General features: G+C 42.7%; 1 protein-coding gene across 3 annotated transcripts; it reads right to left on the reverse strand.

Moving 5' to 3' along the window:
- Positions 1–770: 770 nt before the first annotated feature.
- NAA50 (N-alpha-acetyltransferase 50, NatE catalytic subunit) lies at positions 771–21,555 on the reverse strand. Of its 3 annotated transcripts, none has more exons than XM_063148432.1 (5): positions 21,373–21,555; positions 8,885–9,018; positions 8,312–8,431; positions 7,300–7,366; positions 771–4,755 (listed from the first exon to the last, which is right to left on the reverse strand). In XM_063148432.1, the coding sequence occupies exons 1-5, from the start codon at positions 21,378–21,380 to the stop codon at positions 4,575–4,577; spliced, it is 510 nt and encodes a 169-aa protein (XP_063004502.1). In that variant the 5' UTR covers positions 21,381–21,555; the 3' UTR covers positions 771–4,574. The 3 variants fall into 3 exon arrangements, with proteins under 3 accessions (XP_063004502.1, XP_063004500.1, XP_063004499.1); XM_063148430.1 differs by having other exon boundaries at positions 8,885–9,021; XM_063148429.1 differs by lacking the exon at positions 21,373–21,555 and having other exon boundaries at positions 8,885–9,071.
- Between the last annotated feature and the right edge of the window lie 59 nt (positions 21,556–21,614).

Below are 21,614 nucleotides of genomic sequence, written 5' to 3' on the forward strand. Positions count from 1 at the left end.
GGAAGAGAGCTGGAAGCAGCCACTCAAGATTACACACAAGTTTCAGAGCCTGAGCTTTGCTTTTGCATTGTTATTCCAATGAATGCAGCAACTCCATCTGTTGATAAAGCAGTTTCCAGAGGAATTAAATAAGTGAATAGAATACAATGTACAAATTTAGGGAAACTCTTATTTTCCTCCAAACCTGGGCCAGAGTGCAACTTCATCACTTCATTAAGGGCACTTCAAAGCAGAATAGGAGCACACTGAAATTACAGACAAAAAATGGCTTTAACAGAAGAGACTGGAATTGTTAAGAAGAGAGATGAGTTTTACTTAAATACCTTTCTGAGCAAAGTCAGTGCTGAATGTTAAAACCAGTCACTTTTACAAATATGGACCATAGTTTTTCAAAGGCTGTGGTCAAGATTTGCAATGACTAGCAGCTAATTTGAATACTTTAAACTTTTTAACCTATAAAGCCCAAACCAGAGTTCTTGACACCTGGTCTGTTTGTTTCCAAACTGCTCACTAATCAATCAAAAATATTCCAGAACAGTTGTTCTTCCTCTCCTCCCGCCTACCCCACAAGACAGGACTTCTGAGGAAAGGCTCATAACTTCAGGGAAAACAAACAGTTGTCAGACACCCTTGGCATTCATCCCAGCAGCCCAACACACAGTTCATGTTAGAAATCTTCTGAGTTACATAGTTTATGAAACATTTGAGGAATAGTCTCTATCTGATTTCTGAAGGAAACAGCTGGACAGCAAAAAACCGCACACGACAAGTTGTAAATGACATAACTCAAATAGTGCACGTTTATTCTGAACGGTATTTCTAAAGAGTTTGAGAAAAACAAAAACATGCTCCTGATGTACAACAAGGGCAATGATATAGATTAAAAATGGACCATCTTATTGTAAAGAATTTGCTCCCCCTGCAACTTAACTTGTAACATTGAGAATGCATCTGTAAACTGCATACAGCATACCTTTCACTAAATCTTAACTCAAGAGAGCAGGGGTGGTCTTAGCCAAATTAATCAGGAAGCAGTTGCAGATTCAAAAGAAACATCCAAGTCAGCAAACACTTTACAAAACACAGACATTGTGCATAGCAGCTGACCCTGGATTACAACATGGGGGAGAATAAAACAATTTGGAGGATCAAATTTTTACTAGACACAGGGCACCATCAAGATTTAACTAAATAGCATGTAAGTTTGTTTCAATTGTAACAGTATGTCATATTTAGTTGGCAGGTTTAACCATTAGCTGCATCATGTAAACTCAGCCAGTTTCTGTATACACTAAATACATTCTTCCCCCTTACCCCTCCCAAAAATGAGGGATCTCTCTTCTGGATGATTCTTTTTCTCCTGTACCATGGTTTCCTCAAGTAGGAGTCTTTTTGTAGGTAATATCTTCATACTTGAACCGATGTGTGACAAAGCCAGTTGCAGAGATTCAGGAGTAACTTGTATGTACACAATTTACACTCTAAAGCTCTTAGTTGCATACTTTTTCTTGCTAGATCTTCATCCAGAACAGGAGGTGCTGGTGGCTTTTTTCCCCCCACTGAAACTCCCAACTTTGCAAAAATTTAGTTGTTCACAAGCTGTTATTTTCAAACTAGAAGGATGTCCTCCCGCAGCAACAACCAAAGTAACTGAAGTTCTCTGCAGTGAGCCCATACTTCCCACAATTTCAGTGTCTCTAGGTAACAGCACTAAGATACAGCACTCTCCTCCCTCACTCAACACAACTGGTAGACTAATAAAATACAACTGTTTGTCATCCAGAACTACTGACCTTCACTTGCCCTTACCCATGTACAGGGAACACAGTTTTCTTAAGATTCAGATTAAACCTTGTATTCAAGATTCAACAACTGTTTTCCAGGATTAATAGCCTGGGAAAAAGGAGTCTTAGATTTATTCTCTCTTCCACCTCCTACAAAACATTTTGTTAGAAGTTACAATGAGGCAGGTCTGCTGTGGAATAGGAGCTTTAAGAATTGTTCTCATGGATACATTCATAGAATGATGGCAGCCCAAAGCAAAAAGAGACAGAAACAAAGGTTAATCCAAGTAAGTTCAGACATCAGACTTGTACTTTTAAACCTGAAGAATAACTGTCTGTGAAACACACTGATTTGTGGAAGCCTACGACAACAGCAAATCCTAAGAGTTCATATCCCCACACCCATCTACCCAACCCAAACACTTACCACTTAGTTCTAGAAGAATGAAGAGCACTTTGCTTGGCACCAGAGGCAGCTATGGTCTGAGTTACAGCTGTGCTGCACCAACACCTTCAAATACAATACTATCTCTCTCTCCCTCCACATACTTCTCTTGGTTTGGTCTACAGATGGCCAGGGAAACCATGTTGGCATATGACAAGCCAATTGTGCTTCGATACATCCCCTTCTAGAAAGATGCCGGGCTGCCAACATAACCACCACGAGCAGGTCCTAGCTGCACTGAAAATGAGCTTTTGTCAGAACTAGGCTGCCTCTGGCCACGGGAACCGTTTGCATCTCTCTAGCCAGAGTCTGCCACCACGTGCTGCAAACGCAGGTGGCTAGGGCCATGCAGACGGGCTGGCGTTGGCCACCTGCCCATCTCCACGACTCCATTAGTGCAAACTCAGCAAATTAAGCAGCCGTTTTCCAGCACAGGTCTGTCAAGATGCACTCCAACAAATGCTACACACCTCTGTCAAAGAAGGAGTAACTGTGTAGCAGCTGGCATAGTCATCCCTGGGGTATCAAAGACCACCCGATGTGCAGCGAGGGGTGCCATCCCTTGCCTCACCACAAGTCCCGTTTTGGAATCCTTGGTTTCCAAGTCACCCTCTAATGACTGGACAGCACCTACTAACCAGATGTATGCTGCAATGCACACTACAGGTTGGAGGCTTTCAGAGCGGAAGAATTCAAGATGCAGATCTAAACTTGAAAAAACAAACAGGAAAAGAATACAGTTCAGCATCTACATGGGGGATGGGGCAGGTTGGTGTTGTCTCAGCTCAGTGCACTTTCCGAGATGCTTGGAGAAGAGTCCAAGCTCAAGTTGGTATTTATATTGGCATACATAAAATTGCTGGCAACAGTGCCTAGAAAGGAGCACTGGTATTCACGCAAACAAAGCATGAAAGGATGCAAAGCAGAGCTTAGTACAGTTTACTGTAGCCTCAAAGTTACAGTACTAGGAAGAAGCCAGCCAGCCTATTTTCCAAACCCATAAAATGCTCTAATATATGCTGCTTTCTCCGGTGCTCCACCAACTCCCTCTCACCAGAGAACTGCATTATTACTACTCAACGGGGAAGGGGAAAATAATCTTCAAAGGAGCAAAACCACGCAGTTCTTCACCACCTCCTCCCAAAGGAGCTCATAAACACAGCAAGTCAAGCCAATCCCAAGCAAATCCAGGAGACCCTGCAAAGCTATGTGATTAGGGTCAGATTCATGTCTGCCTTCTTAGCCTTGCTGCCTGGTTTCCTCAACCCTTACATCTGTCACCACAGATTCAGTAGCTGTAACAAAGTCATCTGGAGACACATGCTTGCTTTATGTCATCAAAGCTGGTAAGGTGGTCACAGTCACTTTTTCCATCCCAACAACACAGATAAACTAACTCTCAATGAGCCCTGCAGAATTTCACCCATTTTAAAAGCAAGGGTGTTGCCTCAGGATTTATATTTTTACAAGGTTATTCTTACCAACACCAGATCTAGCTCTTGCTCTGGCAAAAGTCTGCTGGGAATTGGGTAAATGAAAATAAGGAAAAACAAAGACCACTCTAAATCCTCCTCTCAGTCAGTTAAGAAGTGTAGCACCAGCTTGGGTGAGGAGTATTTTAAAAAAAGCATCCAAAAAGATCAGCCCAGGCAGAGTGAAAAGGTATGGAAAAGTAGCCCACCCTTCTCAGCAAAAGATGGAGGAAAAAGCCATACTCAAAAATATTGGGAAGAACTAAATATACTTTTTTGAGGTGGGGGAATTAAAAGGAAGAGTGAGAAGTATTGAAGTAACATTCAAAGGTTGGGGGAGAGTAAAGTACCCTGTAGGTTATAAAAAACACAATAATGTAGGAGTCAAAGGACAAGATATTGCTTTGCCTTTTCCCCCCCATTGGGTTTACATTCTGCTTACTGAAAGAATAATTCTGAAGGAAACTTGTCATCAGGATAACCTGCTCAAGCCCTCCACACCTCAAACTTAAAAGAGATCTGCACACCTTTTCCCACCCCAACAAAAAACAAAAACAAAAAAATCAGCCCCCCTGCCCTCAAAAAAACAAAAAACACCAGAAAGGAGAGCTCAAAAAAAAAAAAAAAACCAAAACCAACCAAAACCCAACCCCAAACATGATTGGACAATCCTTGGAAGAAGCATTACATTTTGTTGGAGAGAGGTCAAGGAAAAAAAAATTAAGATGAAGGGGTGGAGTTAAAAAAAAAAACATAACAAAACAAAAAACCAACCAACCAATCAAAAAAAAAGAAAAAAAGAAAAAAAAAAGAGGCCTCTCTTTCCTTATTTGGCGACAAGCAAGTGCAAGAAAGTGTCCGCTGGGGTTTTGTTCAGTTGTCGTTCTTTTGCACATCTGCGTTCTGGCCAAGACAAGGGGCTTTGAGGTTTTTCTGCAGCACGTGCGCATCTGCCGGCTCTATCCTCTTGTAGTAGTTCTTCTTCGTCTCAATGATCTCAAAGCCAAACTTTCTGTAGAAGTCAATTGCAGACTCGTTGCTGATCTGCACATGCCTGGGACAGAACACAGAGAGATGAGGGTCAGTAATCTGCCTCCATACTCAGAAGACACTCAAAGACAAGAAAAGCAGCTAGATAGATAAGAGACAGGAACAGTGGTGTAAATCCAAGACTGGAAATGTTCATCTTCCCAATTCAATTCTGGGCTAACACTCAGCTCCTGGATGGCCCATGGTTGTCAACAGTAGTAAAGGTTTCCCCTCAGTAAAGCTCTTTGAAGGAACACAAAATAGCAGAGAGACTCTGAAGCATTATTACTTCAGTAATTTCAATTTTTCTTCATCTTATTAAAGCAATATGGCAGACATTCAGTGGAAATATGTAACAGAGATTCACTATAAAGCCAACTTTAACCTCCTGTAGTAACACTTTGCAGATGATCAGAGGAGTCTTCTCAGAGATTATCCCAACACACTGTAACATACAACTGGCAATGGTGTTTGATACCATTTTAACACTCTAAACACTCCTCTCTCCTCACAAAAAGCTGTAATACAAAGAAGTCCTATGGATTTACAAAGTCCTTTTCCCTTGTATTTACTTCCCCTAGAGTTTTACATATTTTGCTAGCGTGTTTCAAGGCCTCCAAAACAAACAGCCATCAACTCTTTACCCTGAGTGATTAGGACATAAATTTGCACAAGTTTCATTAAAAAAAAGCAAAAAAACCCCAAATAAACAAAAAAAAAAAAAAACCCAAAAAAACCAAACCAAAACAAAAAACCCACAAAAAAAAAAAAAAAAAACCAAAAAAACCAGAAAAAACCAAAAAGAAAAAAAATAAGAAAAAAAAAAAGAAAGATAAAAAAGAAAAAAAATGTTTCTATCATTAAACACTTCCAAAATTCAGTGGACACTGCACAACTTCATGAATCACTTTGTCATGACAACACACTGCAGAATCATAGAACCAAAGTAACTGTGGAAGCAACAACAGAACAAAACAAAAGATCTTAGTGTTAAGCCAAATAAGCACCAAAAAGCTAAAAGGGAACGTTATCATAATGACAAATTTAGGCAGTGATATCAAATTTGGTGCTAAACTGCATAATATGTTCAAATAGAAAATGCACAAGCAATAGACATAGTAATAAAATCAATGGGCCACTAAAAGAACTTTAGTCCAATTTTGGGGGCTATTTATTGTCATGCCAGAATCCCCGGTCTAGGAACTACAAAGAAGGATTATGAAGGATTTGGGGGTTTTTTTTGTATTAAAACCAGCAAACAGTTCCTTCACTATAAAAGCAAAAAGGACAGCCCCTGTCCCATTATGCAGGCACCTCAAAAGTTTTACCACTTCTCCTGAGGCAGGAGAGCAGGAGGGAATATGAGCCAAAGGCAACTTTACTCAGACACCTCTTTGAAGCATGTTCCTCTTACAGAGATGACACAAAGCAACAGCAGCAGAGGGTGTTGGAAGAGTCCAGACCTCCATGGCAGAAGTGGACTGAGTGTGAGGGGAAAGTCACTCCATTTACAGTGATATCAGTGCATGAAACACTCCTCACAAAGCATCTTCCACAGGCCTGGCAAGTATCCAGGGTGTAGTTCTGTGGCAGTGTAAGTCCATCCAGGCTGTACCTGCTGTGGGTCTGTCCCCAGCAGTGCATCGTGCTTGCACTGGTGTGACGGCCAAGGAGGAGTTGGCTCAGAGAAGCATCAGGCCAAGAACTGCCATCAAACCAAACTCACTTGGTCACCACACAGACACCAATGCACAGCAAAAAGCACAAGTGTGAAACCAGCAGCAAAGGAAAACCACAGTTTTGGCATGCATGGATTTCAGACTCTCTTTCCAGGGGGACTGCTGGTACTGCTGTCTACCCCAGTGCTTGTTCTCTTGCCTGCATCATGCCAAGTGCGTACACAGACATGCTTACACAGATTTTAAAAATAACCAAAACTAAGCACAAGAAAACCACCCCCAAACCCCAAAACCACACTACAACAAAAAAAAAAAACAACACCCAGAAAACAGTTTCCCCAGTTGGGTCAGGGCACTGATCTAGTTTATTGTGTTGCTGCACAAAGAGCTGACCTGGCAGTGTGCAAGAATGGGAACAGCAGTTGGGCCTTACTATTGAATGTAGTAAACTTTCAGTACTTGCAAACATCTCTAATATTCCAGAGTGCTGCACCACAGAGTGCTGTCATAAAAGACAGAAAGCAAATGCATCAAAACTGTATTCAAGACTTGCAGTATTTTCCATTCTGAAGATGACCTTGTATAATAAAAGTAAAATCCTTTATAAATTTTTTTTTTTGGTCTTACAGTGTAATTTTGCTCTAGAACATAATTTTGTAACTAAACTACTTTCAAATTCAGCAATTTTGCAGAACCCTTTCTAAATCAAGCAGCTTTTGGTTTTCTCAGCATTACACAACAAACCCAGAACATGACCCCTGACTTTCTTGCTATGTTCCAAGACCCCACAAAAATACACACTAAACCCACACTTGGATCTCCATCCCTTTGCTCCCATATCTATCTTTGTCATCTCTCAAAAAACGCACGAGTATAACTCATTTACTTACAGATAGATGTTGTCAAAAGTGCCATCTTTTTCACAGATGTTTAAGACATGATTCAACATTTTAGTTCCTGCCAAAAGATAAAGAGATACTTAAGAAAACTAGAAGGGCATAATTTAGTCTGTACTTAGCTAGGTGCTTCCTTGAGGAGAGGCAGGTTAACTGTAGGTAAACTAAAATGATAAAGTGTGAAAACTAGGAAAGGCAAATAAAACATGATGTGTAAATATTTCATTCTGTCTCTGATTGCTCATAAACCTTAATTCATTAGTTCTTTGAACAGGAAATAAAAATCACAACAAACCAGAAGCATATGTATCAATCAGCTTATTTTAATACCAGTTTCAAGGTCTCAAACTCAGCTCAAAATACAGCCAAAATACTGTATAAAGCAGTGAGGGCACTGGTAAGCTTTTCTACTAAACACCTAGTAAAATAATTTTAAATAAAGTTATCTTTTTATTCCAGTTTGTCAGGGCAAAGAGTTACTATAGGTCTTGATTAAGCTGTCCTATGGGTTTGCAATGTGGAACAAAGAACTAAATGCAATATAGACAAAAAGTAGGTGCTACCCCTGAGCAGAAATAATCAGTAGTGACAAAGACAAAATAAATATAACGCTCCTATATTTAGAAGAGAGAAGCCAATGAAGGAATGTTGTGTTCTACTTACATATGACTTGCATACTGGCTACATATCTCTGACAAATTATTTAATCTCTCTGCAACAATTTTCACATCCATAGAAGCAGAGTATTTACATCACAGTATGATGATATGATTAAGATTAAAGTAATCTGAAATCCTGAATTAAAAATTTCTACAAAAGGTTCATTTCTGAAAGGCAGGGAAGAATGAACACATGATAAATCATACTCTTTCCCCCAAGTCCCTTCCAAAGAAATCAGCAGTCTAAAGTGCACTAACTTGGTTAAAGGTCTGAAAGAGCATTTAAAAAGCTGGGCAGCAACCTGGTTTCTTTGATGCCTCAGATACAAAAGAAGACCCCTGTTTACCTATTCCTAGCCTTCGGTAGGGTGCCAGGCATCCAAGTGTCATGATGTACAGTCTCTTCTGGTTCTGGGAGTGATCCACCCTACAGCACACTGCTCCCACTGCAATATCATTGAAATAGGCTGCCAGGGAGGGAAACAAAGGATTATCAGAAACAAGGCTCAAACTACACATACACCTCCTTCACATACACCCTGGATCTTCCTCCCTCCCCTCGCGTTAATTCTCCTATTCAGATAAAATAACATACATTGTGGATTCACACTTGGAATGAAGTAACTAGTGCTGTTGTGACACAGTGGTTGCTCATCACTGTTCACACCAAGCAGCAATGGCATCAGGGTAAGCTGCAATGCAAAACTGCTGTCCTCTGGAACAGAAAACATGCCTATTCCCAGTGGATGTAATCTAGTCAGAACACAGACCCTCTGTGGCTTCTCTGAGGCTCTTAAACAGCTATTTTTCATGATGTAAAACAACTAAATAGAAGGAGCTGCTATTTAAAACCATTATGGACAGCAATGATGACCACTTCTGCCACCACAGCCCACAATTACTGGCAAGAACATTTGTACCTAGTTTGGCAAGTTCGCCAACCTCCAGTACATCCTTGTAGAACTTGTCATTGTAGCTGACAGGAAAAATGACCTGGTTTAGCCTCTTCAGCTGCTTAATGTTGTGTGGCGTCACATCTCCCAGCTCGATCCGGCTACTGGAACAAATCAAAACATGCTTAACATCTGACATACTGCAACATTTTTAAGGACAGCAAGATCAATCACTTTGCTTATCCTTAGAGAATTGTTCCACCTAACAGTCAGCTCAATACATATTTGAACTGCCACATCCAACCCATGCAATCAAGTCTTATGCTGGCGGCTGATTTAAGTCCCAAATCTAGTTTCAGTCAGTTCTATACAGCCAGAAGTTTCTCAGACCACACTAAATACCAATGAACTATAGTATATATGTGGTTTTACTGGCTGGGAGACAGGAGAACGTGGATCTCTACAGAAGTATTAGCTTTAACATTATCCCACTCATTTCCCTTCTGATCATCAAGATCACAAAAGAAAAAAATTAAAACCCCAGTACAAATATGGGAGGAACAGGAAGCTAGAACTAAGACCAAGGAAATGAAGTCCTTATCCATGCTTCAAAGACAACCTCAATTTTACCACCTGTCAATATAAAGCCTGTGCTTAGACAAAGTCATTACTAGACATCTTTCTCTAAAAACCAACAGTATTGTGTGCAACAAATATATGAAGCCTGTTAATATGCAACTGTGCTCTTCTCAAGGTGATATCTGCATCTACTTTGATCATCACTGAAATCTTTCTTCCTACTGAGAGCAGAACCACAACCTTAAAATACACTGAATTATACTGAGAAGAAACAGACCAAGCTTCTCTCTTTTCTAAGACTAACTTCCTGACAGAAAAACTGTACACACAGAAGAAAATAACATTAAAAAAAAGAAAAAATAAATTTCAAAAGAAAGAGATTAGTTACCCTTGGGTGAGGGCAAGCAGTTTTAACAATGATTGCAAGAATGAAAAATAAAAATACCAAGATAATAAAAATCTTTTCCCAAATGATCACCAGAATATACAGAAAGCCATTGCACATGGAATTAGAAAAGCACACAATTCTAGGTTCATATCAGCCCTATTTTACTGAATAGATATGGGCAGCCAGATTGTTTTCTGCCCAAATAGCAGTAAAGACACTGCTTGCTCTCAAGATTCCTTTCTTCATGTATGGCCAGTTGCACAAGTCCCTTTGAGAATTATATTCCAACACAGTGCAAGTCCTAATTAAAAGCTAATAAGGATGATGTTCTCACACTACAGAAGTACTCCCAGGGTAAACAAGCATGCAATCAAAGTCATGAGATGGTGGATAAACTGTAGCACTTGTTTTATGCCCAGCTTGGCACAACTGCCCAGCCTAGCACAGCCCGGCTTCTTCAGGCTCACAGGAGGCAAGTTGTGACCCCAGCCAGCAGTGCCGCTGCCTTTTCCTCACAAAGAGTGGGAGTAAAACTGTGGCACATGGGATCCTGGGTATCTTTGTGTTTTGCTGGAGTAAGAGTAATCTCCTACTAGGAGGGGAAAGAAGCCTGAAAGAGTCCCTTTTGCTGCAGTCTGCATGAGAGCAGAAACCAAAGGGAGCAGGTCTCAACAACCCAGCTAGGTCAGATGAGCTGCAGGAGGTCAGTAAGGGAGGAGACAAACCTCACATTCACACTCAGTTACTGAAAGCCCAGACTGCTTCTCCAAAAAACACAATATTAACCTTGGTGATACAAAAACGTATCAGTAGTTCCAAGCTTCAGTAGATCAGCAATGCTAGCATGATAAACCCACAAAAAAGCTGCTATACACCAGATCTCCTTCAGAGCAAAAATCCCTGACACAGACCATCATAAAGTAGTGTTTTCTAATATTATTGAAAGAATCATTAGTTACTAATCAAACAAACCAGGCATTAGAAGACAGCCACTATGAAATATTTATGACAACAATGCAACAGGACAAAAATATATTACTACAGGCAGCCAGGGCAAGATGGCTAAGAAAGGAAACATGGCCAGAAAATGGATCTTCACCAAGGTTTTAGACAGAGAACAAACAAATAAATAAATAAATGCAGAAGCAGAGTCTAAGGCTGGCAGCTGCTGAGCCAAGACATCACCTCTGAGGCTGGCATCAGGCCAGAGAAATGAGCTCTGTTAGCAGACGGCTAAAAGGCACTTGCTGACACATTTCCTCAAGCCCCTGGACTCCTCCATCTCTCACCACTTGCCACATTCCATGCTGCCTCCTGCCATCTCCCACTGCTTGTCTCCTATGCTCTGTCACTATCTGGTTTGTCCTTGCAAGAACTGCACCAGGGACAGTATCTTGCCCTGGAGAATAATATGAAAGAGGTTTGAGAAACACTGCAGGAAGCATAAATCAATACCCTAAACATATCTATGTATACAAACTATAAATTACTTTAATGTATAACACTAGCTGATTAAATCAGCAGCACATCTATTGTGCACAAAACCATTTAATATGTAAATTAAGTAAGACCATGGAAAGGAAGACCCACATTATGAGAATTCATCATTTTGCCTGAGGACGGTGTGGCCAAAGTGCCACCGGGGCCTTGAGTAAAATCATGGGAAAGCTGGCACTGCAGCCAAAAGCAGCAGTCCCCAAGCCACTCATTTCCATCCTCTTGCTGGCACAAATGTTTGTGCATCAATGTAGTGAACCAACACCAATTAAAACTAACCTGGACAAAAAAAGGAAAGTTTGGTTTTAACCCACACCAGTCCCCTGACTGTGTTCATCACACAAGTCCTCTGCCAGAATAAAGAGGAGAATAAAAGTTTCCATAGGCAGAACTAATTGGTTCTTGAGCAGAAGTACCAGCCCACCTCAGTTTAAACTGGAAGTACTGTGCAAGAGGAGCACAGGGATGCAGATTATCCAGTACCTCTGTGAAATAGTCTACAGATAATGTGCTACACTTCATCCATCCACAGAACAACATGTACTTTGAAAAACTACTCCAAATAGCCAAGACAAAGCACCTGTAATAAAGGAGTCAAAATTATCACTCCCTTATTTTCACCAAAGTAAAGCAAGTATCTTTGTGGGCTCTTTTTTGTTGTTGTTTGTTTTTAACAGCAGTTTACAACTAGACCTGGTTCTTCACATGCAGTCTCAGCCAAATCAGTAACTCAAGCAAGTTTACTGTGTCAGCTAAGGTCTGACTAGGCCAGTCCTGTGATGCCACCTTAGCAGAAGGTGTACCTTCTTGTCCTCTGCTGTTGCAAAGAAAAAAATTAAATTATCAGGTCAAATTATCATATAAGAGAACATAAAGATATGTAAAGAACCTGATGTGCCCAGAAGGGACATGCCCTCCCATAACAAATTATTCAACTCTATAATGCCACTAATATTCCTAAGAAGATCCACACTTACTAGTGGCATCCCATGGAAGATGCAATAGTCAACTGTACTCCATCTTAGATGTCAAAGCCTCTGGGACCAGCCAGTCACCCCATTCCAAGAAATTGTTTTTACCACGGAGGAATGAGGCATTCCTGGCTTATCAGGTCAGGCCTCTTACTACTGCAGTGTTCTACAAATCCATACTCTCCTCAATGAAACCCCAGCCTTCTGAAACCACTTAAACATCTTCCACTGTAAGGCTGCTCCCACGCTAGCATTATTCGCAGTTAGTTATTCCAGTGTACTCAAATGTACCTCTCTGCTGCCTGGAGATTATGGGGACCATTGCACAGGCCTTTTCAGAGAGTTATCATGATCTCTTCATACCTTTCTTCTAACTAAAGCCAAGCTCCTGGAGTTCTCCTGTAAAGCTGGCTCTTAATTCCTAGTATCGTCATACTAGCTCTTCCTTACATTCCTTCTGATTAAAGTTGATTTTCTTTAAACATGGCTAACCAAAACCAATTACAGCAGCCCAAACACTATTGTCCTGTCCACTGGCACCAAGTTTTTCCTGCCACTACTGGAAGCATTCTCCTGACATATCCTAGGACTACATTTTCATGAGAAACATTCAGGGTTTTTCACGACTGCTACATTCTGTGACTTGGTCACTGGGGGAAAAACCACGCGGAGAATTCACTAGTGAAGGGAATGAGCTGCTGGTGCATAGGCTGCTGTCTGCTAAAAGTGCACAGCAACACTGCCCAGCGATGTGAGAGCGGAAGTGAAGAGGGATCCACCAAATCTGAACACAAGTGTGACTTTAGAGAGGTGACAGGCACCACTTCCTGAAACTGGATGCATGCCCAGAACATTGGCATTATCACTCCTGCTCTTGCATGCCAGTGTCCTAAGATCCTCCAGGCTCTGGCCAGAAAAAGCCTCACACATTTTGTAGGACCAAATGCAATCCAGTTAGTCCTGCTGCAGTTGCATTGCTCTGCCTGCAGCTTACAGTGCTGTGATTTGAACAGTCTATTTTTCCTACAATGCCTTACATTGATACTGCTGGAAATAACACAGGCCACATGAGACATTAGTGTTACTCACATTCAGACTGCCTTTTGCTGCTCAACAGATACCAAAGGAGAACTGCTATACAGAATGACAGCTCAAGAGGCAGGCAATTTCCAGCTACAGTTCAACAGGAAACACAAATTCACTCCCTGGGAATAACAAGTGCCCAGCACTAGTTTAGAACCAACATCAGGGAGAAAAGGCGAATTTCGAGTTTCTTAATGCTGCAAGAATCTCAGTCCCATTCAACTTTAAATAGTGCAAGTCTCTCCCCAGAGGGCTGTGCCTGACTGAAACAGATCTCCGTGTAACTGATAGCTGGGCTCCAGCTTATTGAAGGCATCTGGCAGGCTAAATTTAGCAGAGCTGCATCTGAAACTTGCAAAACTTACTGAGGAGTAAGTCAGGAGAGGCAGCACTGAGAAATGGGCCCTAACAAATTAAGAGGACTTCAGAGAAGGTTTGTCACCTGCTAAGAGGCCAGCTAGCTTTATTGCTTCTATTTTGGCATCCAAGTCAGAGCAGGAGTCTAGACAGGATAATCCGCTCATAAAATCAAAGCAAACCAGAACTGTGAAGGCTATAGACCTGAAGGCTCTGCTTAGATTCTACTCCAAGGCCAAAAGAACCTCTTCTAGTGTTCTGGGGTCGTTGGGAATTTTATGGGTTTTTTGTTTGCTTTGTTTTTGCTTAGGATTTTTTTTTAATGGATGAGCTGTCTCGCTACACACACACAAGTTAGTCTAGTTCTTGTGGGCAGACCAGTATGTTTTCAATTATCTCAAAGATCTGTGGGCTGCATATCTACTCTGCTTTGCTTGTCAGAAAACCAGAAGGATAAGTACAAACCTAGCATGCAGAAAGCCTGGCCAATTTGCTCTGAGACCCCTGATCTTCTTTAGTCCTGCTTACTACTGCAAACATGTGTTGCATGACACCTGATACCCTGCTGGATGTTACCCCCAGTTCTGGCCTGCAGAAGAGCACAATGATGTACAGAAGAACACAAAACAATTTTAGAATCAGAATTAACAGAAGACTTCATTCAAGACTTGCAAGACTACTGGATGTCACTGGGAACAGGCTTCATGCATCACAATTCCCCAAGACATACATCAGACCCTTGCTGCCTCTCCCTTTAGCATTAAGGAAAAAAAATACACAGCACATTATAGCCAAGTTTCTTCATTATATCTGGATATTGCATAATTTACTCTGCTTCAACCTAGAAAACCTGACCACATACAAAAGACTGGCCAGACTTCACATACAAGAAACAAAGTTATGCTATAATAGCCTCACAGTTTTTCCAGCTGAAACATGTCCTACCTAGGTCTCAAATCTTCAAGTGAAAAATAAACTGTCCCAAGAAAATTATAAGCTATTCTGTAGATGGATACAAAGAGCATGAATCACTATGCCCAGCTGACAGAATTTTCAAACTCTAAAATGGGCAAAAATAAATGTAGCTGGTCTAGAACAGAAAAGCAGACACACATCCATTGCTTACCTGTCCATAAAATTCTGCATCTCACAAGGTTAAGGCCAAAATATCGATTCAGCCTATCCCAGGTACATCGATATCAGGTGAAAGAGGAAACAACTTGTCTGCCATCATACAGCAGATAAAGGGCTGCCACAAACCCCAACTCTTCATTGCTGCTCTAAAACAAGCTCACAAAGAACACTGATTTTTATCCATGACTGCTAAACAGAAGTACTTCACTATTTTGAAATAGCTTCCCTCAAAATTAGTTTTGTGCCTCCACTAACTATATCCTGAGACGCTTTACAGATTACTGCCCCTTTCCACACCCTCAGTGTCCCCAGATCTAACAATTATAACCTTACTTGCCTCCCAGAAGATCATGAGCCTTTGCTAATTAGTGTTCATGAAGTATCTGATGATCATCAGGTAAGAACAGAGGCTTACCTTCAAATTCAAAATAGAAGTGATGCTTACAAAGTACCTTATTTACATAATTACATCTTGAGGGCACTTCTTGTACATACACAGGTAACAAACTCCTAATTGACATACCAGGACAAAATAATTTTTTTGTTTCACACAAACTATTTCTGTAGGTCACTGAAAATGCATTTCTTTACAAATGCCTTTGTCCATTAGAACAGTGGGGGAAAAAAAGTGAGTTCATTATGGCTTTCCTACCTATACTTTGGATTTCAGTCCCAGAGTTGGGTTTTGCAAGGTGCTCAAATCACATACTGTATTAATAACATACTGTGAAAAATTAACTGAAAGTGCTCTCAGTTTCATGTGCCTACCTTAAAAACACTTCTAAGGCAACAATCATTTCCCTCGCCCCATCCTTTTCCTAATTTTCACTAAGAATGAATTGTTCTCAAATAAAATTTTGTGCCAAAGATCAAAAAACATAAAAATCTCCTTTAACTGCAATCTTCAACTTAATTTGTGATTTTTGCCAACAGTTCCAAGTGCCACGTAGAGAAAACTTTCACAAGCCTTCAGCTGCTGCCCGGGTCTCATCCCATACTCTCAACAGAACATAAATACAATGTTCAGATGGTGGAAATCAGAATTTTTTTCAGGGTTAGATTCTAGTCTGCTATGAGCCAAAAATCACATGGAGCCTGGAAAGGAACAGGGAGAAGGAAGGCCAAGTGAGCTCAGGAAGTACTTAATGCATGAAGATCTCACTATGAAGCACAGTATTTTCAATTAATTAAAGATAGAAATACTCTGCCCCCAGGAAAATTCAAATATCTTAATCTAAGTCACCTGGTGACAGTGTTGTGGAAATGGTTTTGGCTCTATTTTCAATAAAGCCTAAGGTATAATTTCATTTTTATAATGAATTCATTCAATATGCTTTGACACAAATACACAGTTACCCCATTTCAGTGCTGTGCTTCTCTGCTCTCAGGTCCTCAAGGCCAAGAGTCTCCAAATAACCAGGTTCTGTTCTGTGCACAGACTCTCTCTTACCCTGGCTTCCCTGCCTCAAACTCCCGCCTGACAAACTTCTGCTGCGTTACAACTCCTCCCACATGGGTCACTTCTTCCCTTTTTCTTTTCCAGACTGGAGCAGAAAGTAATCCTGGCATTGCCTGCCTCACTTAGAGCAGGAGTGATGCAAGGAAGTACTGCACTTCTCTCTTATCAATTCCCAAACAAATATAAAGCTCCAACTTTTCATGTTCTTTCCTCTTCTGGATAAAAATATCTAACGCCTTCTCAGATTGTTGGTCTGAATATTTCTAATGCTTGCCAAATGGGCAGGCTCTTCAAGTTCTGAATGATTTCCACTTGGATTTAAGTATTTTTCTGGCTCAACCACCACCCATTATTCCCCATTTTAAGAGATTTAGTGCAGCAAAGGAGGATGCATCATTTCTTGTCCTCAGGAGATGGCAGCAGAGTCTGAGGCATTTGGTGATTAACTAATGTTACCATATTTTTCATAGAACTGTCCCAAACTACCAAGCTACATCTACATGCAGAAAGAACCAAATGGTCCAACAGTACTCAAAACACAAGATTGGGTTCTAAAGTGCTTCAGTAAAATGGCTACAACTCCTCTGCTACCTTCCTACCCTCCCAATCCTTCCTACTTCGTGGAATGTCTTAATCTGGTTAAGGAATTAAACTCAAAGTGGTCAGAGTTATAAATCAGGTGAAAGTACCTATAATAAACTGCACTGAGTTTTTTATAAACTCATTTAGAAGCTGTTAAGCCATTTGTAAGCTTGCATATAGGCAAGGTCTAAATTTACTGTCCATGAAAATAAATGCAGACTTTAGCTCATACTTGGACATTTCTAGGTTCAGAAAAAGCCTAAAAATAAAGTGATTTTCAAGCTCAATTACCTTTTTTGTCCTGACTCCAGTGCATATGACCATTCAGCAGTTTTCTCATAAACTTGGAACTTCCTCCCATATATGTTAAGCTTAGCAGTGTGCCGAGCAAACGGAAACAATTCAGCAGCTCTGCACAAACTCTGTCATACTAACTCAGGAGAGAAAAATCTCTCCCTGTTCTCCTCGGAAACATGATCATCTTCAGAACCTTGAAAGGTTTGCTCCTTGAATCCAGGCAAAACAAGCAGAGGTATCAGTGCTTACCATAATGGCTCCCCACATTTCAGACACAATATAGTTATTTTTCTGTTATGTTTAGCACTCCCCAGCTGTGATGTCCTACAGAGGCAGCCAGAGCAGCACAAGCTGCAGTCTCAGGGTTAGGAAGTTCTCTGAGGCAGCAGGTCCCTGTTCTGCAGGATGCAGCCTGTAGGACTCTTCCACAGCAAGTCAGGAGGACCCTGAGGAACTCCAAACCCTGAGACTTAGCTGCAAACGCAACAAAACTGAGAGCCAATCTCCTAGGAGTTTCTTACCCAAAAGTAGTTAGTGCACACTTCTTTCTAAGGCTGGTCTAACACACAGCACTCTACTTACTCCCTGTTTCAGTTTTCCACCACATGGCTCAAGATGTGCTGCTGCATGACAATCTCCCAGATGTTTCCCATCAAAACTGGAGAGGGATTTGGTCCATGTGAAAAAATAACACATGCACAGGGTGACAGGCACTGGGCCCTGCTTGTAACACGCCCCACTGGCCCCTTGTATGTGACAATGCTGGTCACAGAGCAGGTACATGCACGCAATGGAGCCGCAGGTCCTGCAATAGCCTCGTGCAATGTGATTTTTAGGGAAGGCCATCAGGGAAAGGCTGGATGCCTTACTTTCATAGGTTTCATCTGAACTGAAACAAGTCAGAAATGCCCCCTTACTTTAAGACATCAAATGTCACAAACAGCAATCAGCAAATGCTCAAGAATCAACGCAAGACTTTCAGTTCTCTCCTGAAAACCAGCAGCATAACAACTGCAATGAAAACACAAAACCACTGAGCAACAATTGAATCAACACCATGAAAACAGCAAAGTGCAGGGAGTATTATTTACATCTGTTATAAAAACAGCCAGATTACTACAGACAGTGGAACCTAAGTCTCTTCCACTGGTATTTTTCCTTATGCAAACACAGTTCTAAAATAAATTTTCAAATTCAAGAACTAACAATAATTACATATAATAAATAAAAACATCTCTAGAGAATCACAAGGTTCACTAACAGAACAATGAATTACCTCAGTTTTTCAAGTCACACTTAAAAAAAGGGAAACATAATGAGACTCTATTAAAATTATTCAGAAGGTGAGAATAGAGTGAATATAAAGCCAAGTCTCACAAAACCAGGTGAAAGCCAATAGCAGTTCCCAGTTGAGAAGATGGTGTTTAAGTCATCAAATAAGAGAAAATCCACAAAACTGTAAGCAGCTGAGAAAGCACAAAAATCCTCAGCTATTTCTGAAACCAGGTAGGGCCCAGGTAGGTCACCCAACCTCAAACACCCTGATGACAGAGACACTACAACCTGCTATGCATTATTAACACACATCTATGTGCTATTTCAAATTCAGAGAGCTAAGAAAGAAGGCTGCAACACATACACTGACTATACAGACTTTTAGATGTGAAATTTCATGCCAACAAACTGGATAGTTTCTTTTATAATTCTTTCTCTGCCAAAGTAGACTCTTCATAATGACAGCTGATTAAACATCACCTGCTCCACGCGCTTCCAAAATCATCTCTGCATTTTGTGGTGTGGGTTACAATGCAGTGCACACACTCCCAGAAAAAACAGTCAGATGGAGTCACTTTGTTCAGAAGGACTTGCCCACAATTTTGGATTCAATACTGAAGACAGACCAGATCCCTTCAAGCCTATCAATTTCTGTATGCTGGGAGCTGAAGCTTTAGATCTATTTTTGGACCTATCCTTTGACAGTACTTGTACTTTAGGGATCTTCACCGATCTTTGTAACTCAAAAAACAATTTGGATTTGTTCCCAAGTACCCCTGTGTTATTTATACATTCCTTTTGAACTATTCTCTAGTCCTTTGAGTCTCATTGCATTTAAATGGGGTTATTTTTCAATTTCAGCTCTGCTGGCATATTTGCCTCCATCTGAATTTTGAGAGAACACCTGGATTCAATATGAGAATCTGCACAGGAATACGAATTTATTCTGCACCAGAACTTGCTGTGTGGTGCTAACAGTGTTCTGGCAAGACAGGAATATGCTGCTCTTCAGAGAGATGAAAGAGTACCAGAAGAGCAGAAATACCAAGTACAGAACCCAAAGCAGTAAGCCCTGAAGTTGAACCAGAAATAAAGCTGCCTGTAAGTAAAAGTAAAGTGACAGAAATGAAGTTTGGTGCTCTGGAAGCAGAACAGTGGTACACAGGTTTTTTCTCTATAGCCTTATAGTCTAAAAGAAAGTCACAAGAAGAAAAAAAGCCCATGAAATGAGAACTCCTGCTCAGTGCCAGCAGAGCCAGGCTCAGTTTCCCTGGAGCACGGAGCACGGCAGAGAGCTCTGGCCGTGCCCTGCCAGGCCATCCCCACAGCACCAGCCGGGCACGCCCGGGCCGCTCTGCCCCTCACTCATCCAGGCCCCAGGAACCCGTCCCACCACTGACACGCCACCAAAGCCCGGCCGAGCTGCAGCAAACAGCACAGCGCTCAACAGAGGATAAAAGGAAACCCAGTGCTGTCGGGAGCGCTGCGGAACAACGATCCTGCCACCTCATCCCGGCTGATCCCTGCTGCGGCTCCTCCCGCACACCCCGCCGTCCTCGGCACACCGGGACCAAGAGTGGCGGTGTCCCATTGCATGTAGGGTACAGCAGGTGGATAAAGGGTTGTCCAGTGTCCCAAACACACCTATCTTACGTCAGCTGAGAGTTTGTTTATTTGCAATCGTCCCTGAACCTCTTTCTACAGACACCCGCCAGCCCCTCAGGATGTCTGAAGCTGCTTACAAGCTGTAAGAACCAGCTAAGAGTGTGTTATCAAGCAGTCTTGTATGACCTCACCCCTCTTGCTAATAAGCTAAACCCCTTACCATTTCTTAGTAAAAGCTTAAGTGATTCAGCTTCCATTCACCCTGCCTTAAGCTGCCAAACTGGAATAATAATACCCATCATTGCATAACACCGGTTCCAAGGGGACTGGTTTAATGCTCTTTTGAGAATCAGCTAGGCAAAGCTTCCCCTGCGCCTGTGAAGAAACTGAGGCACAGAACTGGAACAAGCACGTTTTGTGGAGCACAAGTGATGCTGAAATTAATAAACATTACGTGGTTTAGCCAACATTGAAAAACCTGTCCCAAAGTGACCCGGACAAGGTCAGGCAGGTCATCTGATACCAAAGCACGACTGAGAGTGTAAAGGCCTCCAGTCTCCTGTACAAAAACGGCACCTCGGTGCCCCCACCGAGAGGGAAATCAGTGTTTTCAGCCAAACAGATTTGAAATCTCTAGTTTTCAAATCTGGGAGGGAAAAGCGACGCCAGACCCAGAGCAGCGGGCGTGCTTACAGAAACATGACACAGAGCACAGCTCATCTGTCATCCATCCACGCTGTACAGCCTCCACGTAGCAATTAAAGACTTAAAAAACCAACAAAACTGCTAAGAGGATGTTGCACACAATAGCACTGCAAAACCACACATATCCGCGGCTGGCAGCTTTTACGCACACAGTGAGCGGCGCTTCTTCGCTGCCGCCAGACGAGGACCAGGCAGGGCCGGCAGCATCCCCGCCCGCCGTGCAGCCCGCCGGACCCCGCAGGGCGGGATCCCCCGAGCACGAGGAGCCGCCGCGTCCCGCCCGCTCCAGCGCGGGGCTCCGTGCGGAAACTCCGCGCTCCGGCGGCGCCGCGGCGGTGACGGCGCGGGAGCGCCGTGGGTAGCTCCGGCTCAGCCCGAAGGGCGCCAGCGGCGGCACCGCCGGCTGCTCTCGCCCGGAGGAGCTCCCCGCCGCGAGCCCCGTCCCAGCAACACCGCCCGAGCCCAGAGGCGGCGGCGCCGCTCGGCCCCCTCCGCCTCCCGCCCGCCGCGCCGCCCGGGCCCGTCCCGCTCGCAGCTCCCCTCCCGGGCGGGCCCGGCCCGGCCCGAGGAGCCCCGCACTCACCCCTTCATGGCGCGTCCGCGGCCTGCCCGCCGTCCGCACTGCCTGCGTCCGGGGCCCGGCGGTGCGGGTGTGGCTCCGGCCTCCCCGTGCTCAGCGCGAGCAGCTCAGCCTCCTCCTAATCCCGCTCCTGGTCCCGATCTTGATCCCGCTCCCGCTCCACATGGGCCTCCTCCGCCCGCCCCGCCCCGTGACCCCTCACCTCACGCCGCGCGCGCGCCCCCGCCCCGCCCGCCATGACCCGC

Source organism: Melospiza melodia, chromosome 2 (genome assembly GCF_035770615.1).
Source record: "Melospiza melodia melodia isolate bMelMel2 chromosome 2, bMelMel2.pri, whole genome shotgun sequence".
Lineage (NCBI taxonomy): Eukaryota > Metazoa > Chordata > Aves > Passeriformes > Passerellidae > Melospiza > Melospiza melodia.